This window comes from Ostrinia nubilalis, chromosome 12, assembly GCF_963855985.1.
Source record: "Ostrinia nubilalis chromosome 12, ilOstNubi1.1, whole genome shotgun sequence".
Lineage (NCBI taxonomy): Eukaryota > Metazoa > Arthropoda > Insecta > Lepidoptera > Crambidae > Ostrinia > Ostrinia nubilalis.
This window is the reverse complement of record NC_087099.1, coordinates 15832359-15853593: the sequence shown is the minus strand read 5'-3', so window position 1 is coordinate 15853593 and position 21235 is coordinate 15832359. Positions and strand designations below refer to the sequence as shown.

General features: G+C 45.2%; 1 protein-coding gene across 1 annotated transcript in view; it reads left to right on the top strand.

The window, feature by feature from the left end:
* The first annotated feature begins 1443 nt into the window (after window positions 1–1443).
* LOC135076423 (peptidyl-prolyl cis-trans isomerase 1) overlaps window positions 1444–21235 on the top strand; it is a 28071-nt gene continuing 8279 nt past the window's right edge. The window contains exons 1-24 of the mRNA XM_063970890.1: window positions 1444–1874; window positions 1993–2098; window positions 2423–2510; window positions 3205–3234; window positions 4423–4562; window positions 4960–5337; window positions 5547–5733; window positions 6385–6512; window positions 6759–6881; window positions 7622–7736; window positions 12371–12558; window positions 13226–13378; window positions 14166–14283; window positions 14386–14439; window positions 14941–14994; window positions 15097–15150; window positions 15378–15554; window positions 15613–15673; window positions 16155–16300; window positions 17153–17225; window positions 18014–18115; window positions 19267–19336; window positions 19787–19855; window positions 19965–20030. Of these exons, the coding sequence (XP_063826960.1) occupies window positions 1677–1874; window positions 1993–2098; window positions 2423–2510; window positions 3205–3234; window positions 4423–4562; window positions 4960–5337; window positions 5547–5733; window positions 6385–6512; window positions 6759–6881; window positions 7622–7736; window positions 12371–12558; window positions 13226–13378; window positions 14166–14283; window positions 14386–14439; window positions 14941–14994; window positions 15097–15150; window positions 15378–15554; window positions 15613–15673; window positions 16155–16300; window positions 17153–17225; window positions 18014–18115; window positions 19267–19336; window positions 19787–19855; window positions 19965–20030 (2878 nt within the window). The 5' untranslated portion in view covers window positions 1444–1676. The remainder of the gene's footprint in view (window positions 1875–1992; window positions 2099–2422; window positions 2511–3204; window positions 3235–4422; window positions 4563–4959; window positions 5338–5546; window positions 5734–6384; window positions 6513–6758; window positions 6882–7621; window positions 7737–12370; window positions 12559–13225; window positions 13379–14165; window positions 14284–14385; window positions 14440–14940; window positions 14995–15096; window positions 15151–15377; window positions 15555–15612; window positions 15674–16154; window positions 16301–17152; window positions 17226–18013; window positions 18116–19266; window positions 19337–19786; window positions 19856–19964; window positions 20031–21235) is intronic.

Here is a 21235-nt window from a genome sequence, read left to right as displayed (position 1 = left end):
TGTTGCGGCTCAATCCGTCTATCAAGCGTCTCTAATACTTAATTGCATAACTTATCATTAAATAATCAATTAACTTCCTTTCCTAACTAAATCGTAATTTCTAATACATGTAATTGTTTGCTATTGCTTTGTCGCAGGCGTTTTTAAACTTCATACTATTTTGTACGGTCAAAATCACTTACCTTCCAGTCGCCGCGCGATACGCACTATTGTAATGCATTTTCAATTAATACGAAATATTCATCAAACCTGAGTTTTATTGGCTCCGAATGTCAGCGAAGACAATATCAAATTTCTGACTTCACCATACCATTTATATGCATACTAGCTTTCCGCCCGCGGCTTCGCCCGCGTGGAATTTTGTCTGTCACAGAAAAACTTTATCGCGCGCGTCCCTGTTTCAAAAACCGGGATAAAAACTATCCTATGTTCTTTCCCGGGACTCAAACTATCTCTATGCCAAATTTCATCAAAATCGGTTGCGAGGTTTAAGCGGGAAAGCGTAACAGACAGACAGACAGACAGAGTTACTTTCGCATTTATAATATTAGTTGGGATAATGTTAACATGGGCTAGTGTCGGCTGATATACCCATTTACCTAACACCCTTTATTTTGCTCTACCTACACATTCAACAAAAACATCTCAACATTCAACAAAAGATGGGATGCGGGCATGCGGGTGAGTGCGAGGAAGAGTCGCATTCCACGAGGTGCGCAGTTAACGTGACCGGGTTGTACTATGAACAACAGTCACTCAATCAGGGCAACGATCTGCGGTCCTGTCCTGGCAGGACAATCTATCAGCGATTGTGACGAGACAATCTGTCAGAGGTGCGATTTACGTTCATTGCTCAAAATCAAAATCGCAACTTGCAACAGCGATGCCCATCGCAATGGGACTCCATTCAGCATCATAATATGCCGTGGCCCCCCCGGTCACCGGGGGAAGGCCCGATGAGGAAGATCACAGTCATAGTTTTCAGTGTGCGCCATTTAGATATGTGTATGCCCCAAGAAAAAAGGATGAGGGTAACTAAATTCATTGTTGCTTTGCTTTTTTATATTTTATTGCATATATTTTATTGCATAATAGATAGTCTTTCCTGTACGTAATCATTTTTATCCTAATAGGTATTCCGGATTATCGATATTAGGTAAAGGTCTCTTCCCAACACATTTTACGATACGTTCGAAATGTATATTTAAATTTTGATACATTTTGTGTTTTTACCGCGAGAAATGTGTTAAAATTTTAATTAACATTAAAATGCTAAAGATATTTTGGACCATATATTGAAGATATTTTTGTATAATTGAAAAGTTGAATTTTGATTATTTATTTTTGGTTAGTAAATAATTTGACGCTCATTTTAAATGTTTGGTTTTTGAACGTTCTTCTGGGATCAAAATGGCGTCTTGGGAATGTTCCTTTTAATGTTTTTTTTATTACAGTTTATATAGTTGGTGACAAAATTTACATTTTACGTGTAATTTTGCTTTTAAAAGATCAGTTTAGTAGTCCTATTTTGCCGTTTCTTATAAAGGAACATAAGTGTCAGGAAGAGAAAAATTGGATTTTTTCACGTTCCTCGTCGCCTCGTCGGTATTATTTTATTGATTTGAACCAACCAAACATATTTGTCTGATCATTTCAGTTTAAATACATAGGATTAAATGATGACTGTTGACGGAGATGAGAAGCCTCCTCGGGATCGAGTGTTCATGGACATATCCATCGGTGGCTTACCTTCTGGCCGGATTGTTTTCGAGCTCTTCAACGATGTAGCTCCGAAAACAGCGGAAAACTTCCGCGCATTGTGCTCTGGGGACATGGGTGTTGGTAAGGTGACAGGCAAGCCCCTAACTTACAAGGTAAGTCCCTAAAAATCATGCTCCATAGCCACATAAAAACATTCCAAAAAACCTAGCTTGATTGTAACGAGTTGTTGTTTAGCTAGTTATTGATACTATATTACATGTTGTTTTTAAGGGCATGGTGTTCCATCGTGTGGTGAAGGACTTCATGATACAAGGTGGGGATTTCACAAATGCTAACGGGACTGGTGGAGAATCCATCTATGGAGGAACTTTTGAAGGTAAAGATTAACTTGTCTGTAGCAGACTATAGCTTCTCCTAAGTTTTAAGTTTAGTCAAAGCTTACTAATTTACAAACACTGTACTATAGTCTGGTCGCACATTCACTGCTGCTGCCTGTCGCACAGTCGCGACAGCAATATAATTACGCGCGAGTGATAAGGATAGGTAGTTTGGGGTCATTGGACAAAATTCTACGTGCTCGGTGACCAGACTTTAGAAATTATTATTAATTAATAATTGTTCTTTGTCTTTGTACAATCATGCCCAGGTTATGGACTCTTCTAATCATCTGCATTAAGCTCACAAATATTTTTGTTTCTAGATGAATCGTTTGAGCTGCAGCACGATCGGCCCTACTTGTTGTCTATGGCCAACAGAGGCAAAGACACTAATGGGTCGCAGTTCTTTATGTAAGTTACACCTGCTGGACACTGGTAAGATCATTTTAGTTAATAAAGGGAAGAATGTAACAGCAATTTGATATTGAAGACAGTACAGTGTGTTTAGAGTGTTTGGTGTCATTGGTGATGGATCATGGATTTAATTTCTTCAATATTTACTAATCTTATCAGTATTTGATGTAAGTTAGGGTCTGGAGGTCATTAGTTCAAAGCATTATGTATAATATCCAGGTCCAGAGCGAATTTTAAGCTGTGCTTTAAAGCTTGTGTTCTAAAATTCAATCACAACTAAGATGGTAGGTTCGAGTCCTATCTAAGTAACATTTTAAGAGCAGAATCATACATTTTTTTTAGACATCAGCAGCTGGTGGTTCCCCTATCATTTTGCGAGTATTGTGACCAGTAGTAATTCTACAAATGTAGTTATTGACCAACTAAGTATCATATTGTGTAAGTAAGTGTGTATTATGATTGAAACCACACTTATTTGGTAATATGTTTAGTGTAGGCTCGGTAGCCATCAAGTGATCAAGTGACAAAAAGGCGGGGAAAAGAATGACATCTGTCAATGAACATAACCTCACTTTTTACACACTACAGTGTGAGTTCGGTGTTGACGCTCGACGTGTGTTGTAGAGGGCGCGGCGGTCGCGGCGCTGTGCAGCCGCCCGCTATCATTCTTGTTCTGTTCTGTGTGTTGTAGAACAACACAGCCGGCACCGCATCTCGACAAGTGAGTATACTGAGCACTAATTTTACGCACTAAACTTATATTTAACTTAGGCCCAGAACAGACGGTAAAACGCAACTGCAACGAAACTGCAACTTTGTGATGATTCTGATGAATGAAACTGAAAGTTTCAAACTGGTCGCGTCATGTGTGGTCTCTCAACGGACGCTATGGCAGAAACTTCGATGCAACTCAAAAGTAACTAGCAGTTGCAGTTTCGTTGCAGTTGCGTTTCACCGTCTGTTCTGGGCCTTAGAATTAGAACTTTGGGATTTCTTTTCTAGTATTGTGTTGTTTTCATTTAAAAATAAAAAGTAGTTAATTGATGTTCATATTAAGCAATAAAATTAATGAAGAAGAAAATGAATTATTTAGTTTTCATATAAAAGGGGCTTAGGGCCCTCACCCATGGCGAATTTTTGTAGTGATGCTGTCGGGCGTTTCGTAAACCATCGACAGCATCGCTACTAACGCGCGTTAGTCGCATTTGCAACGCACTACAGAAGTGATGCCAACGCGCTACTAATGCGCTACAGCAGCGCAACTGTATTGATGCAAACGCGCGACCGTGTCGGACGACATCGGGGAGAGACCGGAGGGAGAGTTAGGCTGGTTTTACTGTCACGCGGACCGTCCGGTGCGGACCCGCTGCCCACGGCCAATCTGTATCAACTTCTAGGGAGCGTTTTAGAGTAATGCGGTCCGGAGGAACCGCTCCGCTCCCTAGCAGTTCATACAGATCGGCTGTGCGGAGCGATCCGCACTGACAGTCCGCGTGACACTCAAACCAGCCTTACTGAATCGCGTTTGCATCGCGACAGAAGTGCGTTTATGTGGGCGAGGGCACACAGCTAGCGAGTAGCGACCGCATTGCGATTGTATCGACGCGAACGCGCGACAGAATCGCTACTGCATCTCTACAAAAAGCCGCCGTGGGCGAAGGCCTTTAACCTTACTAATGTAGCCGCATGCCTGAGACTCGAGGTGTTGTACGTTCGCCGAGTCTCTGTCGTGCGCCTATCCTCAGTGGGTCGCGTCTTTGCAAAAATGCCATAACAATTTTTTAGAACCAAAGTAGTTTTACGCCACGATTTTTTTGGACGCGTCATTACAAAAAACCAAAGTAGCTTAAATTTTTAGAAGTGGTTATTCCAGTATCGATAGACATTGTAACTTCGTCTGCTCCCGCAGTGTGCACGTAGTGTTCGGGCACGTGGTGGGCGGCGCGGCGCTGGTGCGGCAGCTGGAGGCGCTGCCGGTGGACCGCAACGCGCGCCCGCTGCAGGACGTGCGCGTGGCCAACTGTGGACAGCTCGTGCGGCTCAAGGCGGGTGAGTGGGCGAGTGGGCGAGTGAGGCGGGCGAGTGAGGCGGGCGAGTGAGGCGGGCGAGTGTGCGGCGCTGGAGGCGCTGCCGGTGGACCGCAACGCGCGCCCGCTGCAGGACGTTCGCGTGGCCAACTGCGGGCAGCTCGTGCGGCTTAAGGCGGGTGAGTGGCGAGTGTGGCGAGTGAGGCGGGCGAGCGAGGCGGGTGAGCGAGGCGGGCGAGTGAGGCGAGCGAGTGAGGCGAGCGAGTGAGGCGAGCGAGTGAGGCAGGCGAGTGAGGCGGGCGAGTGAGGCGGGCGAGTGTGCGGCGCTGGAGGCGCTGCCGGTGGACCGCAACGCGCGCCCGCTGCAGGACGTTCGCGTGGCCAACTGCGGGCAGCTCGTGCGGCTTAAGGCGGGTGAGTGGCGAGTGTGGCGAGTGAGGCGGGCGAGCGAGGCGGGCGAGTGAGGCGGGCGAGTGAGGCGGGCGAGCGAGGCGGGCGAGCGAGGCGGGCGAGTGAGGCGGGCGAGCGAGGCGGGCGAGTGAGGCGGGCGAGCGAGGCGGGCGAGTGTGCGGCGCTGGAGGCGCTGCCGGTGGACCGCAACGCGCGCCCGCTGCAGGACGTGCGCGTGGCCAACTGTGGGCAGCTCGTGCGGCTTAAGGCGGGTGAGTGGCGAGTGAGGCGGGCGAGTGAGGCGGGCGAGTGTGCGGCGCTGGAGGCGCTGCCGGTGGACCGCAACGCGCGCCCGCTGCAGGACGTGCGAGTGGACAACTGTGGACAGCTCGTGCGGCTTAAGGCGGGTGAGTGGCGAGTGTGACGAGTGAGGCGGGCGAGTGAGGCGGGCGAGCGAGGCGGGCGAGTGAGGCGAGCGAGGGAGGCGGGCGAGTGTGCGGCGCTGGAGGCGCTGCCGGTGGACCGCAACGCGCGCCCGCTGCAGGACGTGCGCGTGGCCAACTGTGGGCAGCTCGTGCGGCTCAAGGCGGGTGAGTGGGCGAGTGTGACGAGTGAGGCGGGCGAGTGAGGCGGGCGAGCGAGGCGGGCGAGTGTGCGGCGCTGGAGGCGCTGCCGGTGGACCGCAACGCGCGCCCGCTGCAGGACGTGCGCGTGGCCAACTGCGGGCAGCTCGTGCGGCTTAAGGCGGGTGAGTGGGCGAGTGAGGCGGGCGAGTGGGCGAGTGAGGCGGGCGAGTGTGCCGAGTGAGGCGGGCGAGTGAGGCGGGCGAGTGAGGCGGGCGAGCGAGGCGAGCGAGTGAGGCGGGCGAGTGTGCGGCGCTGTAGGCGCTGCCGGTGGACCGCAACGCGCGCCCGCTGCAGGACGTGCGCGTGGCCAACTGCGGGCAGCTCGTGCGGCTCAAGGCGGGTGAGTGGGCGAGTGTGACGAGTGAGGCGGACGAGTGAGGCGAGCGAGTGAGGCGGGCGAGCGAGGCGGGCGAGCGAGGCGGGCGAGTGAGGCGGGCATTTGAGGCGGGCGAGCGAGGCGGGCGAGTGCGGGCAGCTCGTGCGGCTCAAGGCGGGTGAGTGGGCGAGTGTGACGAGTGAGGCGGGCGAGTGAGGCGGGCGAGTGAGGCGGGCGAGTGAGGCGGGCGAGTGAGGCGGGCGAGTGTGCGGCGCTGGAGGCGCTGCCGGTGGACCGCATCGCGCGCCCGCTGCAGGACGTGCGAGTGGCCAACTGCGGGCAGCTCGTGCGGCTCAAGGCGGGTGAGTGGCGAGTGAGGCGGGCGAGTGAGGCGGGCGAGTGAGGCGAGCGAGTGAGGCGGGCGAGTGAGGCGGGCGAGTGAGGCGAGCGAGTGAGGCGGGCGAGTGAGGCCGACGAGTGAGGCGGGCGAGTGAGGCGGGCGAGTGAGGCAGGCGAGTGAGGCGGGCGAGTGAGGCGGGCGAGTGTGCGGCGCTGGAGGCGCTGCCGGTGGACCGCAACGCGCGCCCGCTGCAGGACGTGCGAGTGGCCAACTGCGGGCAGCTCGTGCGGCTCAAGGCGGGTGAGTGGCGAGTGAGGCGGGCGAGTGAGGCGGGCGAGTGAGGCGAGCGAGCGAGGCGGGCGAGCGAGGCGGGCGAGTGAGGCGAGCGAGTGAGGCGAGCGAGTGAGGCGGGCGAGTGAGGCGAGCGAGTGAGGCGAGCGAGTGAGGCGGGCGAGCGAGGCGGGCGAGTGAGGCGAGCGAGTGAGGCGGGCGAGTGAGGCGGGCGAGTGAGGCCGACGAGTGAGGCGGGCGAGTGAGGCGGGCGAGTGAGGCAGGCGAGTGAGGCGGGCGAGTGTGCGGCGCTGGAGGCGCTGCCGGTGGACCGCAACGCGCGCCCGCTGCAGGACGTGCGAGTGGCCAACTGTGGACAGCTCGTGCGGCTCAAGGCGGGTAAGTGGCGAGTGAGGCGGGCGAGTGAGGCGGGCGAGCGAGGCGGGCGAGTGAAGCCTCTGGTTTTAAAGTAATGCCTTGATCACACGTACCGAGCAAACGGGCTAGACAGTGCTCTCGGCCGAGTACTCGGTGCGTATGAACATAAGTGATCGGCCGAGCGCTAATCTCGTAGAGTAGTAGCTAAAGCGTAATCGGTACGTGTGATCAAGGCATTACTTTACCGTACACGTACACCTACCGAGTAAACGGGCGAGACAGTAAAATGTTTACTCGGTCGAGACAGTTGGGTGAGCGAGTCACATACTCGAGCGCTCTGCCGAGCACTCGGCGTAATGTTCATACGCACCGAGTACTCGGCCGAGACAGTTCTCGCCCGATTACTCGGTACGTGTGATCAAGGCTTATGATCGGTGCCACACTTGGCGGATCTTCCGCCAATACAAGCTATTATTAGGCGATTATCACACTGCGCCGCGCTCCGCCGTGGAGCGCGGGGCGACAGATTTAATCATTGTATGAAAGTACCTCAGATTGTATAGAAAACACGCGCGGCACTTCACACTGACAACGCGTCCGCGCGCGTGATTTTTTATATGAAAATCACGCGGCGGAGCGCGGCGCAGTGTGATAACCGCCTTATACTGATCCGCGACGGCATTTCCGTCCGTAAAATAATAAACATAGCTACCAAACATAGTAACGTCAGAAACTATTTCTAAGTTGTTTTTTTGTTACAGGAAAAAAGCGCAAGCAAGACAAGGAAAAAGTCAAAGAAAGTGATGCCGAGTCCGAGAAGTCTCACAAGAAGGACAAGAAGAGGAAGAAGGACAAAAAGGAGAAGAAGAAGAAGAGGTATGCCTTTTATTTACTTTTTCAACCGACTTCAAAAAAAGGAGGAGGTTCTCAATTCGACCCGTATGTTTTTTTTTTCTATGTTTGTTACGCGATAACTCCGTCAATTATGAACCGATTTGAACAAATCTTTTTTCGGCGTATAGGTAATACCTCAAGGGTGGTCCCATTTAAATTTAATAATAAAAAAAACAACCCCCAAGGGTGGAAAATTGGGGATGAACTTTTTTATACGCAATATCTCCGCCGATTATAAACCAATTTGAACGATAATTTTTTTGTTGAATAGGTATTATCAAAAGGGTGGTTTCATGCGAATTTGAAGAAAATATTTCACCCCCAAGGGTGGAAAATTGGGGATGAACTTTTTTATACGCAATATCTCCGCCGATTATGAACCAATTTGAACGATTATTTTTTTTGTTGAATAGGTATTATCAAAATTTTTTAATTTTTAGTTTTTTTTTGTGTTCACGCATTTGAAGTCGGTTATATTTTTTTTAAAAAGTGAATTATTATGGATAAAAATAACATATCTGTGGTCCAATGGACTATTCCCACCTCTCGTTCCCACCGCTGCAACTCCTGTGTAGCCAGGATCTACAGCTTGACCGCCAATATAAAACCCAACCGGTGAAGGTCAAGTTTGTCCCGGGAGAAAGTAAAACTGTCATTGGATCCGCATCGAAATTAATCAGAAGAACATAGGAGTTAATGTTCGACTTCCCTCCAGTGCAAATAAAATACTCTTTCTCTGTTGTAGTATGCGCGTCACGCACGCACACACTCACATCCCTTACATAGTATATAAGGCAATGCACGTCAATAAACGCACGCTTAATAGCTCTTAATACGCAGTCAGTCTACTTATTTAATCGTCCCAACGCCCAACGTTGCATGGCGACCCTGCCAGTGCTGCTCACGCAGCATTGCGCAGATGGTTTGGAACAATATAAAAGTGAAATAAATTGAAATAAAATAATTTAAAAATGTAGTAAAAAGTGAACCAACAAAACAAAATATGGACTAAAATATAGACTTAAATCAAAATTCAATAAAAATATCGAACATGAACGCGAAATAGAAATATCAAGTGCCAAAAATCAAGAATTTCCTGATCCTGATCAAGAAGTAAGAAAACGGACCGAGTTGTGATGAAAAATTGGATGAGCTGGGCGCCGGGCGATGATGGAGTCAGATGTGGTAACAACAGTGTGCTGGGTGCCGGGCGATGATGGAGCCAGATGAGGTTGACAGCAGTTAGCAGGGTGCCGGGAGTGTTCGAGTCGGAAGTGTTTGCAGCCGGGAGAACCCTACATCATGATAAGTCCCCGTGTAGAAGTCCCCTTGTCCCCCATGAAGAAAAGTCCTCTTGTCCTCTTCAAAAATAGGTCATCATTCTACGGTAAAATATTTTTGTCATTTATTAAGTATTATCATTTAAATTCTGGAGATTAATTTAAATTTTGACTGCTAATTTATTGGTTTAATTTGAGATATGATTTTTTTTTAATAATTTCGTAACGTTTTTTTTAAAGAAAATTATTTTTGTGAGAATATTTTTTATAGAAATATTGAATGTACTAGTTTACTTAATTTTAATTTACAAAATTGCAATTTTATATACTTAAAGGAATAAATAATAGAATTCGATATTTTTATTGAAGATGTGACACATATTAATATTTGATTTTATGTTAGAAATTTAAATTTAAAATAACGTTGTTGACGACTTATTTAGTAAATTTACTGATAACATAATAATATTGAACAATATAGTAATACTGGATAATAAGAAAGAATAATAATTTGCATAATAATTTTATTTCATGATATTTTTTTTAAAGATTTTATTTATATTTTGGCAATTAAGTTATGTAGTTTTACACCAGTGATATTTTACAGTCTCATTTTTTTACATTGTATTTGATTAGGAATTATTTACATTAATATTATTACAACAATTTTTAAAATAAATTGGTTACCTAAAAGTAGGTCAATAATTTTGTTACTCAGTCATGTCATTGCACTCAACGCATACGACTTATTGCAAATCAGCAAAACGTGATTTAGCATCAGACACGTTATGATGACGTCATGTAGGTATTTTCTAGCGTATCGACACAATACTTCGCTGTAATTAAGATCTTTACTTTTAAACAATAATTGTGTTTGATATGCAAGTAAATATTTTAAATTAGAATGATATTTGTAGACTTTTAAGATCACCAAGATCACATATCTAATATGGATCTATAACAGAACATTAATAGGATTATGATTATGATTTGATTGATTGAATTTAACATTAAAGTAAAACAATATTTTGTCATTTTTTATCATGATACAGTAATGAAATTAATTAAAATATTTATGTAATGACGAAATAATGTAAAGTAAACCATTGAAAACGCAATACTTATAATTTGATTGCTATGTTGAAAAATATTTTGCAGTGTAGGTAAAATATCACTTGGCTGACTACTCGATTGCTGATTTATTTGGGTCAACACACAATAGATATTGCACAATGATTAACTGTAATTGAAAGTTTTTGACTATGAACGTAAATTATTTTACACAAATTCTATTTGTTTTGTTTTAATTATGATTTTATTACAGTACATTCAGTACTTATGTAACTTTAGAAATTATTTAGAAAAATGACTTTGAAATTATGTATATTATAAAAAATATGATTACACGGATAAGACGATAATAATAATAAGAATAATTTTGATTATATGACAGAATATAATTTATACATTGTATAAAGAAAATTATGAGGAGGAATATTTGTGAGTTAAAAAACTGTAGGCATAGGAATGTATGTTAATGTTATTAAATGATGAAGGCTATGAGATAAAGGTTTGTTGTTATAATGCAGGTTTTGGTTTGAAATTCAGATAGGAAAAGTTATAAAATAGTTTGATATTGTTTGTAAAGATGAGTTAAAAGTTAGGTATGCATTCATTACATATGATACTTTCAATTATTTTGGACTGATCACCCAAATATTAAAAGATATTCTTGTGCATTGATTGCGTAGGTTTGTGAGATTGTAAAGTATTTTGTTAGATATTGAATGAATATTGAAATATTATATGAATATTGAAATATTATATGAATATTACGTAAACATGGTACTAAAATAAATAATATTAAGGGGAATTATCCTTCGTTCGATCATGGTGCATACTAGATATCTCTGTGAGAATAGTTGGAGACATTAATAAGTCTTAAAATTATCCCTTAATTTGAATGATTATTATAAATAAATAAATATTAAAGTGCGCGCACATTTTATAAAAGTACCATGATGAAATGATAAAATGAATTAAGTCGACTATAAATAAATAAATAATGACTTGTAAGTGTAGTAGATCTACTAACTATTAAAACATGAGGGTGGCCACCTCATAAAAATACAATGATGATGATGTATCTCGGAAATGTAAACTTAAATGGATAAGACATTACTAGACGTACGTAATACCTGGATGTGACTTTATTTTTATTAAGAATGAATATTACATACAATTGATATTCATTTAAAATAATTAGTCGTCAACAACACGTTTAGACTAAGATTTTTTTTTAAATATTTTTAACACTATTCAATTGTTATGGTTATTTGACACCGCTGATTTAAATAATGTGTTTTTTGTTTTATTTTACTCAATCTTATATCTTGGACTTATTATGGTGTCAAGTAACCAATTATTAAAACGTATACAAAACGTTTTTTTTTTCTCAAATCTTATCTAACTAGGTATTTTTTTTTCTTTTTCGTAACTTTAAAAAAAAAAATATATAAAAAAAACGGGGGAGGTGTAGTATGCGCGTCACGCACGCACACACTCACATCCCTTACATAGTATATAAGGCAATGCACGTCAATAAACGCACGCTTAATAGCTCTTAATACGCAGTCAGTCTACTTATTTAATCGTCCCAACGCCCAACGTTGCACTGTGAATTTAAAGATTTGTCACACTAGATGTGTTCTGTTGACTGAAATTAGGTCAACGTAGCCCGTCTCATGTATGAACAACTTTGTCGGTAGATAGATGATTAGTTTTTTTTTTGTGATATTGATTTCTGCAATCAGTCGCCAGACTATAATCAGATATCTTGAGTGTCATTTTATTGTTAAAGAGCAGCTGGCCTATGCCTAAGCTGTCTTCTTAAATTACGTGGTTTCTTTTTAGCCTTTTAACCACGTTGTCATTCTCCAGTAATCCATAGGCGAGTGGATTGGGGTGATGAGTAAGACGTTCGATGTGCAGTTTCTCGATGTGGTTCACGAGGAATGATGAAATACACAAGTACTTGAACATTGAAACCGTGGCCACAGAAATAGAGCGATACAAGATGATTAGTTACACAGAGTTTCTTCAAGCATATTTATATCATACTAGCTGACCCGGCGAACTTTGTTCCGCCTTAATGGCAATAAATAAGCAGACTTTTTTTTTATTTCGAACGGGATAAAAAGTATCCTATGTCCTTCTCCTGGCTCTAAACTACCTCCCTGACAATTTTCAGCTAAATCGGTCCAGCCGTTCTTGAGTTATAAGTGGTGTAACTAACACGACTTTCTTTTATACATATAGATTTTATTCATTCCTTAGACATCATTCTGGAGCATCAGAAGAAGAAGAGGAAGGTGAACTTCCCTCGCACCCTCTGGCTGTGACCTCCAAGATAGACCCCAAGGAGATCCCCGAGGTGCCGGCCAACCGCTTCCTGATGCGCGGCGGCCGGGACCAGGACAAGGATAGGAATGACTTCAGGAAGGACAGAGAGAGGTATACTTGTTGTAGGTAGCTTTTAGGTAATTTGTATAAAGAGGAGGGCGAGCTACCTTTGCACCCATTAGCCGTCACCTAAAGCCTGGTCCGTGAGCACGTAGAATTTTGTCCAATGACCCCAAGCTACCCATCCTTATCGCTCGCGCGTAATTATGGTGCCGGCCAACCGCTTCCTGATGCGTGGCGGGCGGGACCAGGACAAGGATAGGAGTGATTTCAGGAAGGACAAAGAGAGGTATACTCGAAGGTTTTCCACAAGTTTTTATGTAACTTCCACTGGGAGGAAGGGAAGCTGCCTTCGCACCTTATCGCGGTGACTCCAATATCGATAAAGCAGGTTCCTGATGCGAGGCGGGCGAGTCGAAGACAAAGATAGTAAGGATAGAGAGAGGTATACTTTTTGGAGGTGTTTTTCATCATCATCATTTCAGCCATAGGACGTCCACTGCTAAACATAGGCCTCCCCCTTTCTAGACTGGCCGGTTATTAGCGGTCCTGCTACCCTCAAGGGTAGCAGGACCTCAAGGTCGTCTGTCCACCATACAGGTGGACGTTCCTCCGTCTCAGAACCTTGCTGCCCCATCGGCTGGCATTTTGCGTATTATGTGCCTTGCCAATTGCCCCTTCAGCTTGCTTGGAGGTGTTTTTACTAGCTTTCATTTAACTGGGAGGAAGGCGAGCTTCCCTCGCTCCTTCTGGCCGTGACCTCCAAGACAAACCCCAAGGAGATCCCCGAGGTGCCGGCCAACCGCTTCCTGATGCGCGGCGGCCGCGACCAGGACAAGGATAGGAGTGACTTCAGGAAGGACAGAGAGAGGTATACTTGTTGTAGGTAGCTTTTAGGTAATTTGTATAAAGAGGAGGGCGAGATACCTTTGCAACCTTTAGCCGTCACCTCCAAGATAGACATCAAGGAGATGTGATGTGTGTGGAGAGAGAGACGGCGGCCGGGACCAGGACAAGGATAGGGGTGACTTCAGGAAGGACAGAGAGAGGTATACTTGTTGTAGGTAGCTTTTAGGTAATTTGTATAAAGAGGAGGGCGAGATACCTTTGCACCCTTTAGCCGTCACCTCCAAGATAGACATCAAGAAGATGTGATGTGTGTGGAGAGAGAGACGGCGGCCGGGACCAGGACAACAATAGGAGTGATTTCAGGAAGGACAAAGAGAGGTATACTCGTAGGTTTTCCACAAGTTTCTATGTAACTTCCACTGGAAGGAAGGAAGCTGCCTTCGCACCTTATCGCGGTGACTCCAATGTCGATAAAACAGGTCTCTGATGCCAGGCGAGCGAGACAAGGACAAAGATAGGAAGGACAGAGAGAGGTATACTCTTTGGAGGTGTTTTTCATCATCATCATTTCAGCCACAGGACGTCCACTGCTGAACATAGGCCTCCACTTTTCTAGACTGGCCGGTTATTAGCGGTCCTGCTACTCTTTAGGTCGTCTGTCCACCTTACAGGACGTCCCACCGTCTCAGAACCTTGCTACACCATCGGCTGGCATTTTGCGTGTTATGTGCCTTGCCAATTGCCCCTTCAGCTTGCTTGGAGGTGTTTTTACTAGCTTTTACTTAACTGGGAGGAAGGCGAGCTACCTTTCACCCTTTAGTTGTCATCTCCAAGATAAACCCCAAGGAGATCCCCGAGGTGCCGGCCAACCGCTTCCTGATGCGCGGCGGCCGGGACCAGGACAAGGATAGGAATGACTTCAGGAAGGACAGAGAGAGGTATACTCGAATGTTTTACACAAGATCTTATGTAACTTCCACTGGGAGGAAAGGAAGCTGCCTTCGCACCTTATCGCGGTGACCTCCAATATCGATCAACAGGTTCCTGATGCGAGGCGGGCGAGACAAGGACAAAGATAGGAAGGACAGAGAGAGGTATACTCTTTGGAGGTGTTTTTCATCATCATCATTTCAGCCATAGGACGTCCACTGCTAAACATAGGCCTCCCCCTTTCTAGACTGGCCGGTTGTTAGCGGTCCTGTTACCCTTTAGGTCGTCTGTCTACCTTTCAGGTGGACGTCCCACCGTCTCAGAACCTTGCTGCCCCATTGGCTGGCATTTTGCGTACTATGTGCCCTGACAATTGCCCCTTCAGCTTGCTTGGAGGTGTTTTTACTAGCTTTTACTTAACTGGGAGGAAGGTGAGCTTCCCTCGCTCCTTCTGGCTGTCACCTCCAATATAGACCCCAAAGAGATCCCCGAGGTGCCGTCCTGATGCGCGGCGGGCGAGACCAGGATAAGGATAGGAGTGACTTCAGGAAGGACAGAGAGAGGTATACTCGAAGGTTTTCCACAAGTTTTTATGTAACTTCCACTGGGAGGAAAGGAAGCTGCCTCCGCACCTTATCGCGGTGACTCCAATGTCGATAAAACAGGTCTCTGATGCCAGGCGAGCGAGACAAGGACAGAGATAGGAAGGACAGAGAGAGGTATACTCGAAGGTTTTCCACAAGTTTCTATGTAACTTGCACTGGGAGGAAAGGAAGCTGCCTTCGCACATTATCGCGGTGACCTCCAATATCGATCAACAGGTTCCTGATGCCAGGCGGGCGAGACAAGGACAAAGATAGGAAGGACAGAGAGAGGTATACTCTTTAGAGGTGTTTTTCATCATCATCATTATTTCAGTCACAGGACGTCCACTGCTGAACATAGGCCTTCTAGACTGGCCGGTTATTAGCGGTCCTGCTACCCTTGAGGTCGTCTGTCACCTAACAGGTGGACGTCCCACCGTCTCAGAACCTTGCTGCCCCATTGGCTGGCATTTTGCGTACTATGCGCCCTGCCAATTGCCCCTTAAGCTTGCTTGGAGGTGTTCTTACCAGCTTTTACTTAACTGGGAGGAAGGCGAGCTTCCCTCGCACCCTCTGGCTGTGACCTCCAAGATAGACCCCAAGGAGATCCCCGAGGTGCCGGCCAACCGCTTCCTGATGCGAGGCGGGCGGGACCAGGACAACAATAGGAGTGATTTCAGGAAGGACAGAGAGAGGTATACTCGTTGGAGGTGTTCTTAAAAGTTCTTACTTTAACTTGCAATAAGAGGATAGCGAGTTACCTTTACACCCTTTAGCCGTGGCCTCCAAGATTGACCCCAAAGAGATCCCCAAGGTGCCGTCCTGATGCGAGGCGGGCGAGACCAGGACAAGGATAGGGGTGACTTCAGGAAGGACAGAGAGAGGTATACTCGATGGAGGTGTTTACTAGCTTTTAGGTAACTTGTATAAAGAGGAAGGCGAACTACTTTCTCGCGGTGACCTCCAAGATGCAAGGATAGGGGCGACTTGAGAAGGGATAGAGAGTGGTACAAGTACTTGTTGGAGCTGTCTTTCATCATCATCATCATCATTTCAGCCACAGGACGTCCACTGCTGAACGTAGGCCTCCACCAATGATTTCCAGACTGGCCGGTTATTAGCGGTCCTGCGTCTTCCTGCTACCCTTGAGGTCGTCTGTCCACCTTAAAGGTGGACGTCCCACCGTCTCAGAACCTTGCTGCACCATCGGCAGTCATTCTGCGTACCATGCGCCCTGCCAATTGCCCCTTCAGCTTGCTTGGAGGTGTTTTTACTAGCTTTCATTTAACTGGGAGGAAGGTGAGCTTCCCTCGCACCCTCTGGCCGTGACCTCCAATATAGACCCCAAAGAGATCCCCGAGGTGCCGGCCAACCGCTTCCTGATGCACGGCGGCCGCGACCAGGACAAGGATAGGGGTGACTTCAGGAAGGACAGAGAGAGGTATACTCGATGGAGGTGTTCTTAAAAGTTCTTATTTAACTTGCAATAAGAGGATAGCGAGTTACCTTTACACCCTTTAGCCGTGGCCTCCAAGATTGACCCCAAAGTGCCGAGGTGCCGTCCTGATGCGAGGCGGGCGGGACCAGGAAAAGGATAGGGGTGACTTCAGGAAGGATAGAGAGAGGTATACTCGAAGGTTTCCCACAAGTTTTTATGTAACTTCCACTGGAAGGAAGGGAAGCTGCCTTCGCACCTTCTCGCGGTGACCTCCAATATCGATCAACAGGTTCCTGATGCGAGGCGAGCGAGACAAGGACAAAGATAGGAAGGACAGAGAGAGGTATACTCTTTGGAGGTGTTTTTCATCATTATCATTTCAGCCACAGGACCCAGTTCAGCTCTTGATGTTTTTGTGCATTACTCGTTGACAGATCATGGAAAAGTGTGCTAATTTTAAGGATGTTTAACATGGATTGGTGTACTACATCTTCTGATACATAACCTCGATTCAGAATTAATGATATTGGTTTTTAATCATACTTTGTAACATTTACATATGTTGTATTTTACAGTTTCGCTCAGTTTTTGATGTAAGTCAGATGGGTTTAATATTTTCTGTATGTTTTTATATAAAAATCACTGTTATCTTGAGTAATTTCTAGTTTTTTTTGTACTTTATTTCAATGCTTAGTGTACTATTAAAACAACGTCAATGTTTTCGGGTTCCAATCTTAAGCAAATGTTAGTACTTTTTTCCTCTATTAGTGTACTGTTTTTCGGTGTATTATCTTTCTCTCTTGTTTTGGGACTCCAAAGAGAACTCCAATAACATTAAAAATTACATGTTTCCAGGCAGAGGTTCCGTGAGAGGGATCGTCACTCCTACACCCGTAGCGGCAGGATTATCAAGGGAAGAGGTGTTTTCGTAAGTGTTTTACTGTATGATCCTTTTTTTTTAAACATATTCTAAGTGTTTCTCAGAAAATCTTCAACCACACCAACGCGTGCAGATCGCGCCGGCGATTGCGACCTGTGGCTTAATTCACATATTTTGACACAGTCAAAATCTCGTTGACGTTTAGAAGTCGTCCTATTGAAGAACAGTTCTGAATCCGTATTCACAAGGCTCATTTCGATAGAACGATTACTCGATAGGATCGCAACTCAGCGATTTGTTGTCGCTTTGTGGTGACTTTTGAAGCATGAGCGATAATAGAGTAATTCGACGACTTGTTCTCAGCATTTGCGTTAATTATGTTTGTTCTTTGCGCTGGTAGGGCTAAGGACAGGCCTGTAACGCCCCTGGGACTGCGGGTGTTTATGGGCGACGGTGATCACTTACCATCAGGTGATCCGTATGCTCGTTTGCCTCCTATCACATAAAAAAATGGCAAAACCAATAACAGTAATAACATAAGTATGCTGATGGTCTAAACTTAAATGGAATATTATTTAGCATAAAATGTCTTTCTCAAACATAAATCAATAATAGTACTAGACTAAGAGCTAGTGAACGCCAGACCTACATCATTTTATAAAAGCTGAAAGTTTTTCAGCGTTTGCTCCCAATATAGGATATAATGTTGGTAAATTATGAAGTTTGGGTCATCGTGGCTTTGGCAGCTACCCTAAAAAACTGTCTGGCAAGGAGTTGGAATGGTCAAAACTGTCTGGCTGATAATATTTTTGAACGATAATTATGTTTTCCCACAGCGTTACCGCACGCCGTCGCGGTCGAGGTCGCGCTCGCGGTCGGTGACGCCGCCGCACTGGCGCCAGGCACAGCGCCGCATCGTCAAGCTGTCTGACATCGAGGTAGGCCTACCTTTTTATTTGCGGGGTCTCCACTCCAGGGTCTTTCTGGCCCAGCGATCCTGGTTCATCCGTGCAATGTGCCCTGCCCATCTCCATTTACGGCTCTCAATCTCTTTCACCAAGTCGCTGAACCCCGTCTTTTCTCTAATCCACTCATTCCTTTTGTGATCTTGTAGAGCAGTGTTTTTCAACCTGTGGGTCGCGACCCCCTGGGGGGTCGCGAAGCCTCTATAGGGGGGTCGCGAGAGGTCGTAAAAACTACCTCAGTAAAAAAAACATTAGTTATAAAGACAGATTTATCCAAAATAAAGTGTGTTCACAAATGCAGTCGAAGGCATCAATGACTAATTCATTTGTTGTTGATATGTATTTGATGCCTCTGACTGCATTTGTGAACATCAAGGCTTGTTTTTACTTTTTTAGTTCATTTTTACGCAGTTGGGTTTTTATTTATTCAATAATAATTTTTCAAGACATTATGGCGCCTAAAATCCGCCATTTAGATTTTTTTTCTATATTAATAGCCAGTGTCACTCTCACGGTTAAGACGAATCTAACGACACCTCTCACGCTAAAATCGGTTAAGCCGTTTAGAAATATACATACAAACCGTACCGTACCAAAGAAATATACATACATACACTCGAAAAACATAACCCTCCTTCTGGCGCAGTCGGGTAAAAAGCGAATGGTCGGGGGGTCGCCAAATATTTTTTCATACTAGGGGGGTCGTGTCATGAAAAAGGTTGAAAAACACTGTTGTAGAGAAACGCCAAGCATCTGTCTTTCCATTGCTCGTTGTGCGACGACGATGGAACAACACCCGCGGCAGGGGAAGACTGCCTAAAAGGTGGACAGACGACATCCAGGCAACAGGCTGGAGTGAACTGGATGCGTGTGGCCAGGGACAGAAGTCGGTGGGGGGTTGAAGAGGAGGCCTATGTTCGAAGGCGAACCCAAAGGCTGCTATAGATAGATATATAGATAGACCTTTTTATTTTAAATATCCCCTGCATTCGTTTTTCACTAGAATATTGTTGTCATTTTATTTAATTCTAGTCAATGGTATGTAAACTGTCAATAATTTAGTGCTTTCATTTTACTGTGTGTATTGTCTTCTACTCCCTGTATAACGTAGACTCATTTTGTAGCGTGTGGAGCACGAGCGGTCCGAGCGTGATCACCAGGAAGAAATGAAGAACAAGCGAGCTGAGAAAAACAGTAAGTGCTATATCTATCAAAGAAGTAAAATAATCTAATCAGTGTGTTAGCCTGGCTTCAGAATTTTTGATAGTTTGGTCAGGCTGTTAATCCGTATGGACATGTATGAAAGTCTGCAAATTACACCGAGTTGGTATCGGCTAATACAAATTCTTCATACAGAATCTGGCCCAACTATCGGCCGACTAAAATTCTGTAGGCTTTTGTAGGCCCGTATTCACAAACATTACTATGACGTGTCACAGTGCGCGTGGACGCACAGGGTGACACACGAACCAATCACAGAGCTCTATTCAACGCTGTGCGTTCGATTTTCTTCTTCACATAAGCAAGCGTCGTTTGTGAATACGGGCTTTAGTCTTAACGGTATAGTTACAATGTTCTTCACCATAGATCTAACTTTGAATGCTTTTATACACCATCTAATCCATGTGTCAAACCTTCTTATAGAAGATGAAGAGGGAGGAACTCCGGAGCAACCCCGCGAAAAAGAGGAAGGAGAATGCGACACCACATTAGGTTTGTAATCATTCAGTAGTTATAACTGTTGAGCAGTTTTGTTAAGTAGATAAGATAATATAGAAAGATATAAAGACGTTGAATCAAATTAAGTTATTTTTCTTTCCAGAAAAATCGGCTCATGAGAAGATCGACTACAACGCGCTGGATTTCGAGGCAGATGTGGAGCATGACGGTAAATATATCTATTTTCATGAATATCTTCTTCTTATTATTTCGCTCTTGGCAGATAGCGGTTATGGTTACGTTGAGGCGATGTTCAAATCGGTTGTGATACAACTCTCCGCACTATCTCCCGCCATTTCTCTGTGTTGGCAGACTGTCACTTGGTTGGTCCAGCGCATTAGTGACCTGCCATGAATATAACTACACATAATATATGTTATAATATAACAGACCATTATATTATAATGGTCTCTTCGTTCGTCTCAGCCACGTCGTTTCAATGACGTCCACTGCTGGACAAAGGCCTCCCCCAAGGTTTTCCACAATGAACGGTCCTGCGCTGCCCGCATCCAGGCTCTTCCCGCGACCTTTACCAGATCGTCGGTCCACCTAGTAGAAGGCCTGCCCACGCTACGTCTTCCAGCCTGTGGTCGCCACTCGAGAACTTTCCTGCCCTCTGTCTTGGTCAGGTGGTCCTTGGTCTTAATGGTCTTTTATATCATGAGTAATCTCGAGAGGCGACCATGGACTGGAAATACGTAGTGTGAGCAGGCTACTAACAGTGTTTGAGCAAAATTTGCTATGACATTTTATAAAGAACTTCAGCTATTGCGTCTTCATCAGCTAAATAGGTATGTGTCCAGATTCGGGGCACCACCCACCACTCACTTCCCACCGGGCATTCTGGGGCCCAGGGCCCAACGAGAGGCCTTGCAATATGCGATTGTGTTGTACAGTCACGGAATGAAAAGGTTCGTCAGTTTTCAAATTGATTCCTTCAACGAATCGCGAGCACATATTACCTTTTGAAACTATGTTCCAGAATAATCTCGAGTTAGAGAAAATAATCTTTAACTGTTCGTCAATAAAGTTCAAAATTATTCAGATCAAAGTTGTTTGACGATTTAACTTGTCAAGAAGATTATTATCTATCTATATATATAAAAATGAAACCCGTTTCGCGTTGTCACGGCATCACGTGTGAACGGCTGAACCGATTTCGATAATTCTTTTTTTTTAATGTTTGTGGAAGTCCAAGGATGGTTCTTACGGAAAAAATATTAAGAAAATCTCTACGCTAAGGCGGTACGAAGTTCGCCGGGTCAGCTAGTGATTGATAAACTAAAACCTTCTTGTTGGTTCAACCTGCCATTATCTATTGAAAAAAAACTACATTTTGTAACAATATTGCACTGATGGGATAGAAAAATAAAC